This window comes from Cnephaeus nilssonii (assembly GCF_951640355.1).
Source record: "Cnephaeus nilssonii genome assembly, chromosome: 2".
Taxonomy (NCBI): domain Eukaryota; kingdom Metazoa; phylum Chordata; class Mammalia; order Chiroptera; family Vespertilionidae; genus Cnephaeus; species Cnephaeus nilssonii.
Window position 1 is genome coordinate 77683219 of NC_137073.1, and position 17868 is coordinate 77701086.

At 41.7% G+C, this 17868-nt stretch overlaps 1 protein-coding gene across 1 annotated transcript in view; it reads left to right on the plus strand.

The window, feature by feature from the left end:
• Positions 1-17868, plus strand: part of MRPS27 (mitochondrial ribosomal protein S27) — an 82464-nt gene that overhangs the window by 58620 nt on the left and 5976 nt on the right. The window contains exons 5-9 of the mRNA XM_079793241.1: positions 1488-1602; positions 7145-7223; positions 10371-10486; positions 14402-14504; positions 16574-16716. Of these exons, the coding sequence (XP_079649367.1) occupies positions 1488-1602; positions 7145-7223; positions 10371-10486; positions 14402-14504; positions 16574-16716 (556 nt within the window). The remainder of the gene's footprint in view (positions 1-1487; positions 1603-7144; positions 7224-10370; positions 10487-14401; positions 14505-16573; positions 16717-17868) is intronic.

Sequence of the window (17868 nt, forward strand, 5' to 3'; positions counted from 1 at the left end):
ACTAATAAATAGCCTAAATTAAATACTACCTCTCACTTTCCCTTTTTCTCGTCTTTTACTTTGGCAGAGAACTTGTTTAGCATGAAACTGTCCCAATAGCAGATGGCAGGATGGAGCAGGTGGCAGATTGAATAAACAGCCTCTGAAAAACACTGGGATACGCCTGTAGCCCCAACTCTCAATCTGGCACAAAATCCTTGCACTCCAAGTTTTTGTCTTGCCTTTTTATTTTTAAGAAAACACTTTGATTTTTTGTAGAGCCCAGAGATTGACCTGCTTCTATCAGTTAAAGAAAAAGTGGGGACTTTAGCTGACATGATGTGATATGTGAAGATCCATCCCAATCAAAATAGATAAACAAAAAGAGGACTGCAAAGCCCCTTATATTGTCTCTGCTCTCACTCAGGCTTGTGGCCTGGACCCGCCAAGAGCGAGAAGCGCTCTAACCCAAAGTGTTACCAATGTGTGCAAACTCAAGGCAAGGGTAGTGTGCGCAATTCCTTTCTTTGTGGCAACACTGTCGCTACCTACGCCTTAGCTTGGATTGCCTTTTAAAGCCATGTGGGGAGCAGTAGGAAGCAAGAGGAGGCAGACCAAAGAGCTAGAGCCGAGCTATGAAGAAGGCAGCGGGACTGTGGGTTCCGAAGACCTGGGGGACCTGAATGTTAAGTTTTGCTTAATTTTTATTATTTTTTCTTCTTTTTTGTTTTCTTATGATTCATTGATAAGTATGCCAATCTCCCCTAAGTGTCACAAGAAATATCAATATGACACAAAGCTAGTTTCCCTATAGAGTTGCTCTGCTCTTTATTTTTCTTTTTTGCTTCATCTGTTTTATTGTGAACTTCTAAGGGTCAGTTTCAGTTCCACATCTCTTTTCTAATGAACTATGTATTCACATAACACCATGGTTAGTATTTCTCCCAAGTCGTTTTTCATAAGTCTCATATTAAAACAAGATATTGAGCCCTAACTGGTTTGGCTCAGTGGATGGAGCATCGGCATGCGGACTGAAGAGTCAATCCCAGGTTCGATTCCAGTCAAGGGCATGTACCTCGGTTGCGGGCACATCACCAGTGGGGTTGTGCAGGAGGCAGCTGATCAATGTTTCTCTCTCATCAATGTTTCTAACTCTCTATCCTTCTCCTTTTCTCTCTTTTAAAAAACAATAAAAATATTTAAAAAAAAACAAGAACAAAAAAACAAGATATTGATTTATTAAATAAGGGGTTATTAAATAAGGAATACAATTTTTACAATCTTTTTGTTTGTTATTTATTTATTTATTTTGCCTTCTCTTTTCCATTTCAGACTATGGTTAGTGAGTGTTAGCCTCGAATTTTTGTAGACTGTTGACTTTTATGACTTTGGTCCTATTGACTACTCATCTGTAAACACCTAAGAGAAGCACCTGCTGATGGAAGATGTATTTTGGTATTGACATTTAAGAGTTAACACCTGTTTTCTCTCTCTTGTGCTCTGTTTAGATTCCGGCACAGCCCCAATTGCTGGTACCTGAGAGACTGGACTATCCACACCTGGATTAGGCAGTGTCTAAAATACGGTGCACAAGACAAGGCCTTATATACACTTGTAAATAAGGTGAGGGCTCTCCTGGCGTTTGCAACTTGTTCTTCTGAGTTTAGAGGATACGGTGTTGGAACCAGCAAAAATAATACAAGAAATAACTTTTTAAAGTTATTTCCTCTCAGATGTCCTTTTTGTAAGGGAGCTGGAAATAAATCAACATATTAAAAATAAAATTCCTGTAGCTGCTGCTTTCTCAGCACAATAACTCAGAAATGGGCAGGTAGAAGCAACGGTAGTCCACTCACGAGAATGCTGCACTGGCGCTCCTTTCATTCTGGTTCCCTTTGGTGAGGTTTAGGGGGAAAGTCAAGGCCCTAGTATTCATACTATCTTACACATTTTAAAAGACATATTCCAAGTTTACTCAAAGCATGTCTTACCCTAGCCCAGTGGTCGGCAAATCGCGGTTCGCGAGCCACATGCAGCTCTTTGGCCCCTTGAGTGTGGCTCTTCCACAAAATACCACGGCCTGGGCGAGTCTATTTTGAAGAAGTGGCGTTATAAGAAGTTTAAAAAATTTGGCTCTCAAAAGAAATTTCAATCATTGTACTGTTGATATTTGGCTCTGTTGACTAATGAGTTTGCCAACCACTGCCCTAGCCGGTTTGGCTTGCTAGTTAGAGTGTCGGCCCGCAGACTGAGGGGTTGCAAGTTTAATTGCGGTCAAGGGCAGTGTACCTCAGTTGCAGCCTTGATCCCCTCCCCAGTCTCTCTCTTTGTCTCTCCCCTTCCCTTTAACGCTTTCTAAAAATCAATGGGGGAGGGTGGGGGGGCAATATCCTTGGGTGAGGAATATCAAACAAACAAACAAACAAACAAACAAAAAATCTCAGTTTCCTGACCCCTACCCTCAAAGGCATAATGCTAAGTGAAATAAGTCACTCAAGAATAAAGTACAAAATAAGCAAAAATTTAGAATGTTATTATTGTGAGTTTCAAACTATAACACTATAAAAATATTTTAACAGTAATTCTGTGAAAATGTATTATTTCTATAGTATCATTGGGCCTCGTATATTAAAACTTAAAAGAAAATACTAATTTTGTTTTGGGGAGTTTTTTCTCCCATGACTTGTGTCCAATTAAACTTAATATACATTGCAGAGAGTTTGTATGTGAGACATTGCATTGGGTATGGCATTGTCTACAAAAATGAGCAATATCCTACCCTTGCCCTCAGGAAACTTATAATTTAACTAGAGGCCCGATGCACGAAATGCATGCAAGAGTAGGCCTTCCTTCCCCTGGCTGCCGGCACCAGCTTCCCTCTGGCACCCGGGACCTGTGCTTCCCTCACAGCCCTGGCTTGGTCCAGAAGGACATCCGGTCTAATTAGCATATTACACTTTTATTGTTATAGATAAGGCAGATAAGCAGATTCACTGGTAAATCTAATATTGGGCCCCAAGGGAAAGAGTAGATTAAATCCTGCTCTCTTCAGTTCATAGTTTAGTAACACAGATTATACTAAAAGAAGAAAATTCCTGGGCAAACTGAGCAAGAAGGATCTCAAAAGGCAGAAAAGTCTCTCGTTTTCTGCTATTCCTGCTCTTTTATGGAAAGAACACTCAGGCTGTTACCTTCAAAATTCCACTAGTTACCTGTAACTTCAGGCAAATAATTTATCCTAGGTTTTAGTTTTGTCAGTTCTAAGTGAGTTATACTAAATCAGTGATTTCCAACTCTGGCTGCCCATTAGAATTACACAAGAAGCTTTTAAAATTTATAGATATATCCCCAAGATTTTCATTTAATGGATCTTTCTGGAGCCCAGGCATTGGTATTTTTTAATGGATTATCTAATTTTTTAATAGACTTTATTTTTTAGAATAGTTTTAGGTTCATAGCAAAATTGAGCAAAAGGTACAGAGATTTCTCATCTGCTCTCAGTCCCCACACATGCACAGCCTCCCCCATTATGGACATCCCCCCCGCCCCGCCCCGCAGAGTGCCACATTTGTTACAATTGATGAACCTGCATTGACACATCGTCATCACCCAAAGTCCATAGTTTGTATTAGGGTTCATTCTTGGTGCTGTACATTGTATGGGTTTGGACAACTGTATAATGACATGTATCTACTATTAGGGCATCATACAGAGTAGTTTTACTGCATTTAAAATCCTCTGTGTTCTGCCTATTCAGCCCTTGGTAGTATCTTTTTAAAGCTCCCATGTTAATTCTGATTTGTCTTGCCAGAGCTGAGAATCACTAACCAGTCGATTTCTAAGGTTCTTTCTAACTTTCATGATGTATCACTCTAAAATATTTTGTTTTTATCATGCCCCTACAGATTAATACTGATTTGGATGACTGTTGGGAAATATAGATGTGCCCCTGAGCTCCAACCTTTCGAACAATGGCTTCTAAACAGTTTTTCCATTTCAGCAATCTGAGGCATCCCATGCAGCCTGCCAGTAACAGTGATTCACAGCTGGGGGGGTAGAACCATCAGAATGTCCCGAGAAGATACCTAGAGTTTGAAAAATTTCCTTAGGCATTTCTGGTAGTTGGTGGGGGAAGAATGGTGCAGTGTGGAGGATCGTGGTTAATCCTACTGAAGAATTTAAATAAACAAAAAATGTAACTACAATTTAGGTCATTAGTAGTCAAACTTGACTGTGCATGAAAATCGCATGGGAAGCTCACTAAAACTTCAGGGTTCTGGCCAGCCCAGCATGTCTCAATGGTTGAGCATTGACCTTTGAACCAGGAGGTCACAGTTTAATTCCCGGGCAGGGCACATGCCTAGATTGCAGGCTCGATCCCCAGTGGGAGGCGTGCAGGAGGCAGCTGATCAATGATTCTCTCTCATCATTGATGTTTCCAGCTCTCTCTCTTTCTCCCTTCCTCTCTGAAATCAATAAAAACAAAAATAATATTTAAAAAAACTCACACAAAACTTCAGGGTTCTGTGCCCTATTCCTGGAGATTCTGATTCTGTAAGTCTGAGGCCTATGAATGTGCACTATTAAAAGCATTCCTGAACAGTCCATATTTGGAGAAATCTGGATTCTCAAATGTTCAACTGCTTGTGAACAAAACATCTGAGAAGTTTGATTAGTACTATTTCATTAACATATTTCTTGGGTATTTAAAAACCAGTCAAAGAGACAACAAAGAGATAACAGGTATGGCAAGGATCTTTCTGGAGCCCAGGCATTGGTAATTCTGGCTTTCTAAATTTTTTTAGTGGACTTTAAAAAGGGAACCCTTGTGCACTGATGGTGGGAATGTAAATTAGTACAATCACTATGGGAAATAGTATGAAGATTCCTCCAGAAATTAAAAGTAAAACCATGATGTGATCCACCAACCCCACTTCTAGATATACTAGAGGCCCGGTGCATGAAGTTCAGGCACTGGGGGGGGGGGGTGTCCCTCAGCCCAGCCTGCACCCTATCCAATCTGGGACCCCAACTGCTGGTTTAGGCCCAATCCCTGCTAGCTCCTAACAACTCGCCTGCCTGATTGCCCCTAACTGGTTCTGCCTGCCAGCCTGATAGCCCCCTAATCACTCCCCTGCCGGCCTGAGTGATGCCTAACCACTCCCCTGCTGGCCTGATTGATACCTAACTGTTCCCCTGCCGGCCCAATCGCCCCCAACTGCCCTCCCCTGCCAGTTCAATCACCCTCCAAATGCCCTCCCCTGCAGGCCTGGTTGGCCCCAACTGCCCTCCCCTGCCGGCCATCTTGTGACAATGTGGGGGCGGCCATCTTGTGACGATGTGGAGGTGGCCATCTTGTGATGACGTGGGGGCAGCCATCTTGTGACAACAGCAGTTAGGTATGGGGCAGCCATCTTGTGACACGAGGGCATGAGGGTCAATTTGCATATTACCTCTTTATTATATAGGATATCCGAAGGAAATGAAATCACTATCTCAAAGAGTAATATGCACTCCCATGTTCATTGCAGCATTATTCACAATAGCCAAAACATGGAAACAGCCTAAGTGTCTATTGACAAATGAATGGATAAAAAAAGTATGGTCTGGCCCTAGCTGGTTTGGCTCAGTGGACAGAACGTTTACCTGTGGACCAAAGGGTCCCTGGTTCAATTCCAGGCAAGGGCACATGCTCAGGTTGTGGGTTCGGTCCCCGGTGGGGGGCGTGCAGGAGGCAGCCAGTCAATAATTCTCTCTCATCATTGATGTTTCTGACTCTCCCTCTCCTTTCCTCTCTGAAATCAATAAAATACTTAAAGAAAAATATGGTCTGTATACACAATGGAATATTATTAAACTATAAAAAAAGAGATCCTGCCATTTGTGAGAACATGGATGGAAGTTAAGGGTATAATGCTAAGTGAAATAAGTTAATCAGAGAAAGACAAATACCCTATAATGTCACTTATATGTGGAATCTAAAAAACCCAAACTCATAGAAAAGGAGTATAGAAATGGTGGGTGCCAGGGCCTGGGGATTGTGGGAAATGGGGAGATACTGGTGAAAGAGTACACATTTCCAGTTATAAGATGGATAACTTCTGAGGATCTGATATACAACATGGTAACTATGGTTAACAATACCATATTGTATAACGTGTGGTGAAAGATGTGTTAACTAATCTTATTGTGGTAATCATTTCTCAGTATCATGTGTATTAAATTATATTGTATACCTTAAACTTAAACAATGTTATACACCAATTATCCTAACTAATAATAGAGTAACATGTAAATTACCATCACTCCACTACGCTCACGATTGGGCGGCGGGAGGCTGGGGGGCGGGACTCGGGGTGGCCTATCCGGCCATTGAGAGGCATGGATCCGCTGCCACTGAGGGGGGCTACCCTGCTGTTGCGAGGCGAGGCCGCTGAGGGGGCCTGCCGTGGACACCCAGCTGCGCCTCTCAACGGCAGGGTAGCCAGGTGTCCATGGCAGCCCCCCTCAGCGGCCTCGGACCATCAAAAGCGGGGGAGCTGGGTGCCTGTCTGCTGCGGCACCAGGCCTTTCAGAAACCTCCAGCTCGGCGGACAGGCACCCAGCTCCACCGCGAAAAGCGAAAGCATGTAGGGGACCCTACACGTGCATGGTTCAATCATGCACTGGGCCTCTAGTATTTCAATAAAGGTGGGGGGTGGGGAACAGTCTAAGGGCCCGAAAATGTTGCATAAGGTGATAATGTGTTCTTTCTTATGGGAGTCTCTTTTTGCATGATATTCATACCTTATAAAAAGAATCTCTGATTCAGTGGAGTATGTGGGGATGGGGGGAGTTTGTTTAAGTTTTGTTTGTTGTTGTTTTTTCAGTTTTTTTGTTTGTTTACCTATGATAAGGTATTAGAATTGAGTTTTGTTTTTCACATATCAATTGTCTTACATCAAACACCCCCCACAACTTTCTCACCCCGAGCAGCAGTCCTGGTTACCAAAGCTCATGAGTCACAGCTTCTCTTTCCCTGTCACAGATGCTGTAAAATGATATTCAAATATTTTAAAGCTGATGTTGGCAGGTTTTATCCTGAATAATAATAGGCATATATTATAAATCCAATTAAACTGGATGTTTTTCTCTTACTTTTCTTTTATTTTCATTTTCATTGCAGGTTCAATATGGAATTTTCCCAGATAACTTTACGTTCAATTTACTGATAGATTATTTCATAAAGAAAGAAAATTACCAAGGTAAGAAACCAAGCCCCGGTCCATTTATAATGGGGCTTCAGCTCCCAAAGAGAAGTAGATATAGTCACTTTTCCTTTTTTTTCTTAATGATATCTCTTTATATCACTCTTTTAGACAGAGATAGATTTATAGTTTATTTGAAATACCACTTGGCCAGAGAAGAAATCATGTCCAAGTTTTTTTCCCTCTGAGTTTCTCAAGTTTTTCTTGTTCATGTCTCTTTAGGCAAAGGACAGTAAGTTTAATTAAGCAAAAAACCCTGCCTGCCCCTTTTTTGGTGCACCATTTGCTAACTTTGTTTATTTAAAAGTACAGTTGTATTATGTAAAACATAAAACCAGTTGACTCATCCTGGAAAAAACAGTACAGTCACTATGAAGGAAAGCCATTTCCCCTCCCTGGGACTTCATTATTGCACTAGTGGCCTGGTGCACGAATTCATGCACATTGAAAGGAAATTAATTAGAAGAAATATTTTAATATTGCTCTTCACCCTTTCTCTATAATAGAAGTGTCAACCAAATTCATGATTGACAATGACATATCGAAACACATGCGTGTGATTGGCGCCAGCAAGAGCTTTATATGTATTGCGCATGCTTGAGTCAACTTAGCCTTTTATAGATATAGAATAAGCTTGCTTAATTAGACCTGCTTTCTGATTTAGCTAAACTTTTCCCAGGCCAGTGAAGCACCCCAACTTCTCTTTCAGGTAATTGTCAGCAGCACAGCAGTAAAATCAACACAAAGCAGATTATTATTGTAGATCATGCAGGGAGAACAAAGGGTAAAATATTTAACTGCAGCAGTGTTTGACTATATTCTGCGCAGTGAGAAAACCTGAAGTCATTTTCAAGGTCCACCATTTCTTACTTCTTTTCAGTCAGGTCAAGCTTCTAAGCTTTCTAAATCTCCATTTTCTGGCTAATGAAAAGAAACTAGGATTCTACCGAGTCTCCTATCTACCTACTCCAGGACTTCTGTGAAGATCGAATGAGATGAGGCATAGGAAAACGCTTCACAGACATTTGGTTAAAGTGTAAAATGTTTCCACCTGGCTATAAAGCAAGTCGTGTTCCTGGGCTGAAGAAACTCCAAGGATGCTAGTCGCTAGGGAGAGGAAGCTGGGCATTGCTACATGACATCATTACCCGGCGCCCACAGCCACCGTTTCCGGGCTGGGCTAGGCTGTTGGCCACATTTTGTGCCATGGGATCTCTGCAGCATCAGCTGTGATTTGGTGAGGTGTTGCTCCGGGGTGGTGGCAGGGCCTGTGTCCCACTTGGAGGAAGCCGAGTGTTGCTTTGTGGGGCCAGGTCTGCGGTGCCATTTCTCTGTAAATGGCCAGTGCACATCACAGCAGCTCCTGCATTGAGTATCTGCTCCCTGGTGGTCAGTGCACATCATAGCGACTGGTCAGACGGTCATACACTTAGCATATTAGCCTTTTCTATATATAGATCTGTAAATAAGTGGAACGGTGATCTCTGAGATCTCTTTACCCCAAATTTTCTGATCCCGTGAAATTAATTTAAAGTGTCTCTTTCACCTCAGCCGCAATAGGGGAGCCAAGGAAAGATGGTGATTGCAGTAGACTCTACAGAGTGGTCAGGTGGGACCCTGACAGTCTCCTTTTTTCTAAATACAGAGTAAATAATATTGAAAATGTTTAAATAGATTTTTGATTAAGATTATTATCATTTATGGCAAAACTTAGAAAAAGATATATTTTTGTTGTTAGGATAAGAAATATCAACATAAGTGATTATGGAGGAAAATTAAAATTAATTATACAGCCAATATAATTTTACTTCTCAAGCTGATGGAAATATAGAATATAAATAATGAAAGATAAAGTAAATTTTATTTCTTTTTCATGTGTAATTTTAGATTCAGTGAACAGATACTGGCAAAACTACATTTTTAAAAACTGGACTTTTAGCTTTAATTTTGCTTTTAAAATACTGTTTTATTTCCAGTTTTTATTTCTTCCTTTTTTCTTTTCTTTTTGTGTGTGTGTTTTTTTTGTGTTTTTTTTTTTTTAATCTCCTTCAGGTCATTACTTTGCTACTGACTAGATAACTTCCTGGTTTGCTTGTCTATCTCAGTTTCCCCATTTGTAAAAAGAATATAGAAATTCTTGCCTGTTGCCTCATTCCGAACCATGACAACATGTACAAAACCAGCTGGCTAGAAACAGCTGCAAATCAGTGCTAACTCCTGTAATTATGAGTGTATGCAAAAATTGGTTAACATAACAACTCAGTCAGTCCGAAATATTTGTGTCTGTTAAATGCAGGTTCTACATTTTAAATCAATATTAAAATTCTCTAATTTAACAACAAATATTAAGAAGAGGACATTGTTTGAGCATGATTTTCTTGGCTCTGTCTATGTTGTGGAATATTGAGGGAAAATAAAAATTGCTCACTTTCCAATCTCCTATGACCAGTGTTCACGTGGAAACAAATATATTGTATATTACACTCAGGTGCTTGTAATTTATGAATGAGCATTTTCCTTTCCCTTGTTCAAGTCTTTTAAACATGAGTTCGATAGTCCTCTTTATATTAATCAGTTTTTTGTCTTTGAAATAATACCTGGTATTGAGGATTGCCTCTAGCATTTGTCTTCTTTTGCTCTAACAAGGAGAAGGTGCCAGAACACAGAATGAAGCAGTCAGCCCTGCCCCAGTCTGCTTGTCAGGGTGATCTGGAAAATATATTTGCCTCCTTTCTGTATGCTTGAGCTCTTCCAGCTGATAAGACATGCTTCCTTAAATTTGCTTCTCAGTTTATGAGGCATTTTCATATATATTATTCTGTTGGACTGCCCAACAATCTTTTGAAGTAGATGGGACAAATGATATTTTATCATTAGGAAGTTGATGCTGGGAGAAATTAAGTGGTTTATTCAATGCCCTTGAGGAGAGTGGTACAGTAGCACCTGGTTTAGTGCATACAAGTATGTACAATAGAAGCTAAAGGTTTGGGAAGAACTAGGAACAGCCCACATTTTTTACTTCTTAATTCTGTTTATTTTTCTATCGTGCCCCACTTTTTGTAAGAGTATTTATAGTTAAATAAAGATTTGGTGATGTTACCTGCAGCTAATTTGCTCTCGTTTTCCCTTTGATCTTCTTGCCAGATGCTTTATCCGTGGTTTTTGAGGTCATGATGCAAGAAGCCTTTGAAGTACCTTCCACCCAGCTTCTCTCCCTCTATGTTTTATACCACTGCCTGGCAAAGAAGACAGACTTCACTGTAAGTGATCTATCTACCTTCAAGCAGTCCCCAGAACCTTAGAAAAAGCAGGTAGTGGCTACTGGGCAAAGCTGGGGTGGCCAGAGGAAACCCCGGCTCTCTCGGATCTGGAAAGAGCTGTCTGCTGGGGAATGAGTGTTCACCCTCCGTTGTAGTTACTGCTTTCTAACAAAGTGGAACTGGATGTGCTCCACTCACAAGATTCGCAAGTGAAAGTGGTTAGGCACGTTTTGAAACTTGATCTAGTTCCAGTGCTTCTCAGAAATGGGTAACAGATAGTCAGTGAGAGCTGGACCTGGCATATCAAAGAAGAAATGAGGCTGCTGACTTTGACCACAATCTTAGGTATTAAATACCAATAATTTATTTCTATTCATACTTAGGAAATTACAGATACAGTGGGTCAATCAGAATGTCAGGTTTTGGTTTTATCCATTAGGTTAGGTATTTAGTCATTATTTATTGCTGTCCTAAGAATAACAACAGTGATAACACAATAACTAACATTTAAATAGCACTTTATGCCAGGAAATTTATTAATGCAGTCAGTCCTCACAACTTCGTACAGATGAGAAGGCTGGGGCACAGGGATATCAGTTAATAGCATGAAGCTGCCTTATGAAGCCAGGAAGTCTGATCCTATTATCTGCCCTTAACCTCAAATGTAACATTAAAAAATTCTGATTTGGGCCCCAGCCAGTTCGGCTCAGTGAATCGAGTGTCGACCTGCGGACTGAATGGTCCCCCCAGGTTTGATTCCGGTCAAGGGCACATGTCCAGGTTGTAGGCTCGATCCCCAGTAGGGGGCGTGCAGGAGGCAGCCGATCAATGATTCTCTCTAATCATTGATGTTTCTATCTCTCTCCCTCTCCCTTCCTCTCTGAAATCAATTAAAAAAATTTTTTTTAATTCTTATTTGGGTAAGAACTGAAAATGTCATCTAGTCCAGCCCACATTCTAAAGAATTTACGGTGTGTTTGCTTTTCTAAGATGAGTGTGAATAGCCTATGGCAAACAACACATTCATTATCGCATTAAATATATATTAAGCACCTATGACATTTCATACCTGTGCACAGAGGTAAGCAAACATTTGCTGCCTACAATCTAAGAAGATTACAAGCATTTAAAAATGAAACAAACACACAAATATAAAACTGTGACTATAATGAGTACTACAAAGATGTGGTCTATGAAAAGGTTATAGGAATTTTTGTTTGTATTTTAAACTTAGATAGGTTAGGAAAGGCTTTCTTATGGAAATAGTTCTCGGGTTAATATTTGAAGGACGACTAGGAATTAACTGACTGAAAGGGGGGAGAAAATCCAAAACATGGGGGGATGAGAACAAATATGTGATACCTTAATCAATAAAGAAATTAAATAATAATAATAATAATAAAATCCAAAACATGTGCGGGAGCAGAAAGAATATGATGAGCAGAAAGGGGCTGGAGAAAAATAGGAAGATAATCAGTGTAGCTGCAACAGAGAGAATGGAAGGAAACTGTAGGATGAGACAAGGTAGGAAAATGTAGATCATGCTAAGCTATTTGTCTTCATCCTAAAATAGTGAGAAACCATTGAAAAGTTTTTAGCAGAGGTGTAACATGATCAGGTTTGTATTGAAAAGATGCCTCTGGCTGTAATGTGCATAAAAGATCAGAGTGGGACCCGGATGGCTGTGGTCAGAGCACTTAGGAGATGATTATGGTTGAGCAAGAGATAATGGTAGTTTGGGGACTAGGATGTGGTGGAGTTAGAGCATAGCCAATGGACATATTTGGGAGGCAGATAACATGATGATGAACTAGATGTGGAGGCAGGAAAAGGGGGTCAAATCTTATCTCCTCAGTTTCTGGCTTGTGTATTTAGACAGAGGGGTTGCCATGTGTTTGCAAAGGGAACTCTGGAAAAAGACTGGGTTTTATGAGGAAAATCATTAATTTAGCTCTGAAGTATGGCTCTGAAGATTTTGCATTTTGAGACAGTCGAGATTGCACAAGGGAAATTAGGAGCTTAATGGGAAAATATGGATATAAAATGTATACATCCATGTGTAAATGTCTGAAAATGAGCCACAGAGCAAAAAGGAAATAGAAATGTGCAGACCACAAAGCCCACAGGAAGAGAGTGGTCTGCAGTATAGCATGCTTCTGAGTAAGATGAGGACCTTTGTAAAGTTCATTAAATGTAGTGGCATGAAGGCACAAAATAGTAACCTTTGTTTCCATAGAATAATGGAGCAGGAAACCAAATTGGAGTGGATTGTGGAGTGAGTTAGAGGCGCAGAAGGGAGACAGCAAGTGTAGGCAGGTGTTCTGAGATGTCTAACTGAAGTCGAGTGGAGCAGGGGGAAGAAGGAGAATGAGGGTTTGCTTTGTATTAATGGGAGAGGCAGAAGCATAAAATGGAAAAACCTAGAGGACATTGGTGAAATAGCACCTGACTTAGTCCGTAACAGTACGTACCCCAGGCTTGGAAGAGACCTAATATTTCAGCCGTGGTTGCATTATTCCCAGACCATTTTTTAAAAACATCTCTAAGACACTCATTTTGTTTTTGTTTGTTTTCACCTTTTAAAAGTCCTTTGGGAGTCTGGCCATTCCTGTCGCTATCACCACGTTGCTTGGCTCCCAGCACAGCAAGGATACCGCTCACCTGGCTTTTTGCCCTATTGCATTCTGATACTTAGACCGTAGTTTCCTTAAAGAAAAAAAAATGTTTTTGAGGCTCCTTATTTATTATTCACTGGCCCCTTTTCTTGCAGTTTATGTGGGAGAAATCAAACCTATAGTGAGTGATTTGCTTTTGAAAGTGAAAGGACCTGGTCCTTAATCACCAGCAATTTCACTTCTCTGTGCTCAGAAGTGCCTGGGGAGGCTTTGTTTCTCTCCCAAGGCCTTTGCTTTTTTCAGACCTGAAGAAATTATACTTTTGTCGCACAAAGCCCATCCCCAGGAAGAAGCTTAGGGTGCCCATTAACACCTGGGGTGCCTCACTCACACCGAGTTGCAGTTGCAGGGCAGATGGCATTCATTCCCTGCTTCCTCCCTGACCTCTGTGTGCAGACACCAGTGCCGGGCAGCCTGAGCTTTGTGTTCTGTATTTCCAAGCGAGAGCCGGGCTCAGGCCAGTGTGTACTCGTGTGGCACTGAATGACCCCAGCTCTCGTGTCTGGGGCACTGCCAAGGCTCTCCTCCGGGCCCGCTTCTCCAGGGAATCCCTGTCACTGCTGTTGCTGTTCTGCAGAAAGCTTAGCGATGCTTGCTAAGCTTGCCCCATTTTCTCATGTCTCAAAAGGCTCCAATTTTATTGAAGTGTAATTTTGCACCCTGGGCTGAAAGAAATGATCACTAAGTGTTTCTGATTGCCTAATTTATTTTTTATAGGCACAGACCTACCTAAAAGCAGCCTAATAGTTGTATTTATTTTAACACTGTCAAGTGGGAGTCCTGTCATTGCTGAATTGTTTAAAATTCAAAAGCTTGCTCCATCATGTCATAGCCATGGGAGTGAACATGGGGCTGGCAGCATGTAAGTTTGTATTGATTGCCCCAGGCAATGTTGATCCAGAGTGTACTCTTTATTTTCGTTTTGTTTTGCATTTCTGATTGTAAAAGGAGCTCTTATTCAGTGCCAAAATTTTAGAAAATAAAGAAAAGTACAAAGAAGAAAACCAAAATTACTCATAATTTCACTACCCAGAAATCTGTTAACATTCTGTGTTTTTCATTAAACATAAATACCTTTTATTTACACAATTGTGGTTATAGTGTATCTATAGCTTTATTGTTTTGCTTTTTTAACTTAATGCTATGACGTGTTCTTTTTCCTCCATGTTATTAAAAATCACATTTTTGCATAAAGTATTCCTTGCTTGGCTGGACAGTGACCTGGTATATTCTGTTGCAGTGGGAAGAGGAGAGGAACTTCGGTGCATCCCTGTTACTCCCAGGCCTAAAGCAGAAGAACTCAGTGGGTTTGAGTTCCCAGCTGTATGGCTATGCACTTCTGGGTAAGCTAAGTGATCCTGACAGATATTGTGTTTTATCGGGATAACTAATGCACTCTTCTCCTCCACAATAAAATTATAGTTTGATTTAGATTTGCTAGTGAAATTCCTATACAACTTTCACTTTTAGGCACAAAGAAATAACCTTTGATGGCCTTACTGTCACCAGCTTGCAAGCTGAGAACTAGTGCTGGTGGCCACAGATTACGTTTGTGGTAATCAGTGTGAGGCAGGGCTAGGGAGCGAAAGGAAAGGTCCGGCCCTCTTTGGGGAGAACCAGCCCGTAGAATCTTCCCCGGTATTAACATCTTCCTCTCTCTTTAGATCTGAAGTCCAGGGAGTAAGAAATTGAGAGTTAGGGTTGAAGTCCTCTCCTTGGTATTGTTTTCAGGTGAGGGAAGAGAAACTCGGCGCAACTGGTACTAGTAGCACTTCAGGAAAGCAGTGGGCGGCTCGTTGGCTCGGTGTGGCTGTGCCGTGCAGGGAAAGGGCCCTGACTGCCTGGAATCAGCCAGGTCAGGAGGCGAAGCCTGTGCGGTGTGGCCTCAGAACCTGGGCTCTGTGCAATCAGGGCAGGTAACATTCAGCCTTAAACGTGCCCTGTGTGCAGAGGGTTACTGCGTGCATATTATGTCATTATTCTTCCAGTCTTTGTCTTACTTGATAGGCATTTGCGGAAGCACCTTCTCTTGATTATGCATTGCTTCTGCTGACCTTTGTTTTTTGAAAATCGTCACATTGGCTATTTCATTTCTAGGGTATAAAAGTTAACTTTGAGCTGCTTATTCTGTTATAGCAGTTTGGCTGCCTTTGAAGTTTATCTTCAATAGAATGTAATGTGGCATCTTTGGAGGCTGATTCTGATATAAAGTGACTCAGGGAGGAATTTCAGAGTTTACCAGATGGGCTGTCAGACTCACAAAAGAGTGGAACACTTTTAAAAAATCATATTCTCCTTATTTGCCATCTCTTTTCAATACTGATTTACATGTTTTTGCCCTGAGATTTGCATTCAAGTCTGTTGTACTGTAGGAATTATTCAGGAAGTTGTCAGGGCTAAGAAAATGTACTTTGTTGTACTGGCAGCCGTCCCATTAGAAGTTCTTTGCTCTTGTGTGTCCTGGGCTGGGCAGCCCCACTCACCTCGATGGCAGCAGCTTCCCAGAATGTGGCCACAGTCTGGCCCCAAGCATCTTAAAGCTCTAAAATTAGCTGTCACCTGATAAGCTTTCTCTATTTATGTCCTGCTAGAGCTTTTCCAAATCCTTCTTCCCAGGAAAGATAACTGAAGGTGGATTTGAGACCTGACAGCTCAAGGTGACTTTGGTCATTAGTGCAGAGAGGGCTCTGGGCCCCAGGAGTACAGACAGTCCCCCCACCAGGGGACCCTGCTGTCTGGCACCCTGAGTTCCAGGGGTGATGATGGTTTGAGGTACCAAGAGAAACACTCAAGTCCTGAGAGCCAAAGGATGATGAGGACTTTATGCTTTAAGCATTGACAAAACTCAAATAAAAGAAAAAAGAGCAAAATGGGATTTTTTAATTTTTTTTTCATGAGGACAGTCAATGGGATGTTTGGGAGCATTTCAAAAACTGTCCCACATTTCCTGGCCAGGCAAGTTGTCCAATGATGACAAGATTTTCAGTGTAGGGAAGTTGTAGTAGAATTTTTTTCTGAGGAAGATTTTGTTCTTAAAACAAAAGTAGCGTTTCAGTTGTTTGACTCATTTTATAAGGGCAGCTCCACTTAGAGGGAGATACATCAGTCTCTCTAAATTGCCCTCAGCCTATGCTGCAGACGTCCTCATGATAGTCCCCTCCAGCCTAGATGAAAAAGAGGAGAAACAAGTTCATAAAATTGTGTATTAAAAAAGATATCAGTGAGTCTTACCACATTCTGCACCAGCCATCTGAAATGTCACCAGGTTGCTGGGTGGGGTGGGGCCCTTGGCACAGATATGAAATGATCCTTCTCTGTTTCTAGAGCTGCCAGGTGGGTGTGTGTGGGTGCCCCAGTCTCAGGCCTAGTGGGAAGGCATGGCTGAGCTTTCTCCTTGTTCCTTTGGCCACAGGGAAGGTGGAATTGCAGCGAGGGCTGCGGGCTGTGTACCACGACATGCCTCTGCTGTGGCGACCAGGCTACCTTGACAGAGCCCTTCAGGTGATGGAGAAGGTGGCCTCCTCCCCAGAAGATGGAAAGCTATGTAGAGAAGCGGTATGTTTCTCGGCCCTAATTCAATGGGAGTTAGCCATCTCATAAGTTGTGTTTTGTATTTGTTTTTATTGTCTCCCCTGCCCCCTACTTCTTTTTTATTTCTGTAGAATCATGTACTTATTCAGTTGAAAAGGAATGAAAAACCACAAACATTCTCAATGTTACTAACAAAACGTACTAGCAAATAAGGTTATTGTTGACTTTATAGCCCACTGTCTAGGAGGGAAACTCTTCCCCTCCCCTGAGTTCAATAAAATACTGCCCACTCCCCAATAAAATCTCTGTGGCAGCTCAGGAGAGGTTAAGATTTCACTTAAAAATGTTGGCCTTTCTGTACCCTAGAGCCCTGGGAGACTAAATGGCAGCTTTTCCTGAGCCCACAGAAATGAAGCTGGGGGCCAGCGATGGCACAGCCTTCTTCCCCTTCCATTTGTGAGTTCCATGGCGAATGCACAGTGCTGAGACCTGGATCAGAGGTCCCTTCAGAGGTCCAAGGAGTTCATGCTGCCTGGACTAGGAGGCTGTCCTTCAGTCCCAAGCTCCTCTCTCTTAGTCACCTAGGACTCCTGACACCAGTTACTAGACTTAGCTCAGGCTACAGGAGATGAGGCATCTTAGGGCCACATGAACACTGTATCGCACAGTGGAAGCCACAGTGTCCACTCCTGTCCCAGCAGCCTTTGTGTCAGAGTGAGGCCTAGAAGCACATTGCTTATTTCATTGCTAGGGTGTGAAAGTTAACTCTGAGCTGCTTATTTGTTTTACCTTGACCCTGATCACTAGGACTCACCTCTTGGCTTTCATTTCAGTCGGGAGATGTGCAAGTCTGGTTCCTGTAGTGGCTCTGCATGCTAATGTCTAGTGAACCATTATGTTCTTTGCCAGGTTTATAACAGCATACACACTTCTAAATATATATTCCTACTTAGCCCTGCTATAGTCAGTGCTAGTGATTGAAAACAAAATTGTACATCAGTTCTTTGCCCAGGAAACAGTCCTTCCACTCTGAGCCCGATTTGCATCTTTGTGTTCTGACTTAATAAGAATGTGATTCAGATGTCAGCAAGAATGGGGCATGTGTCAGGTTTGAGTGCAATGTATTAGTGCCATTACAAGGCCTTGGAGTATTTCTGGAATTTTATTCTAACGTGG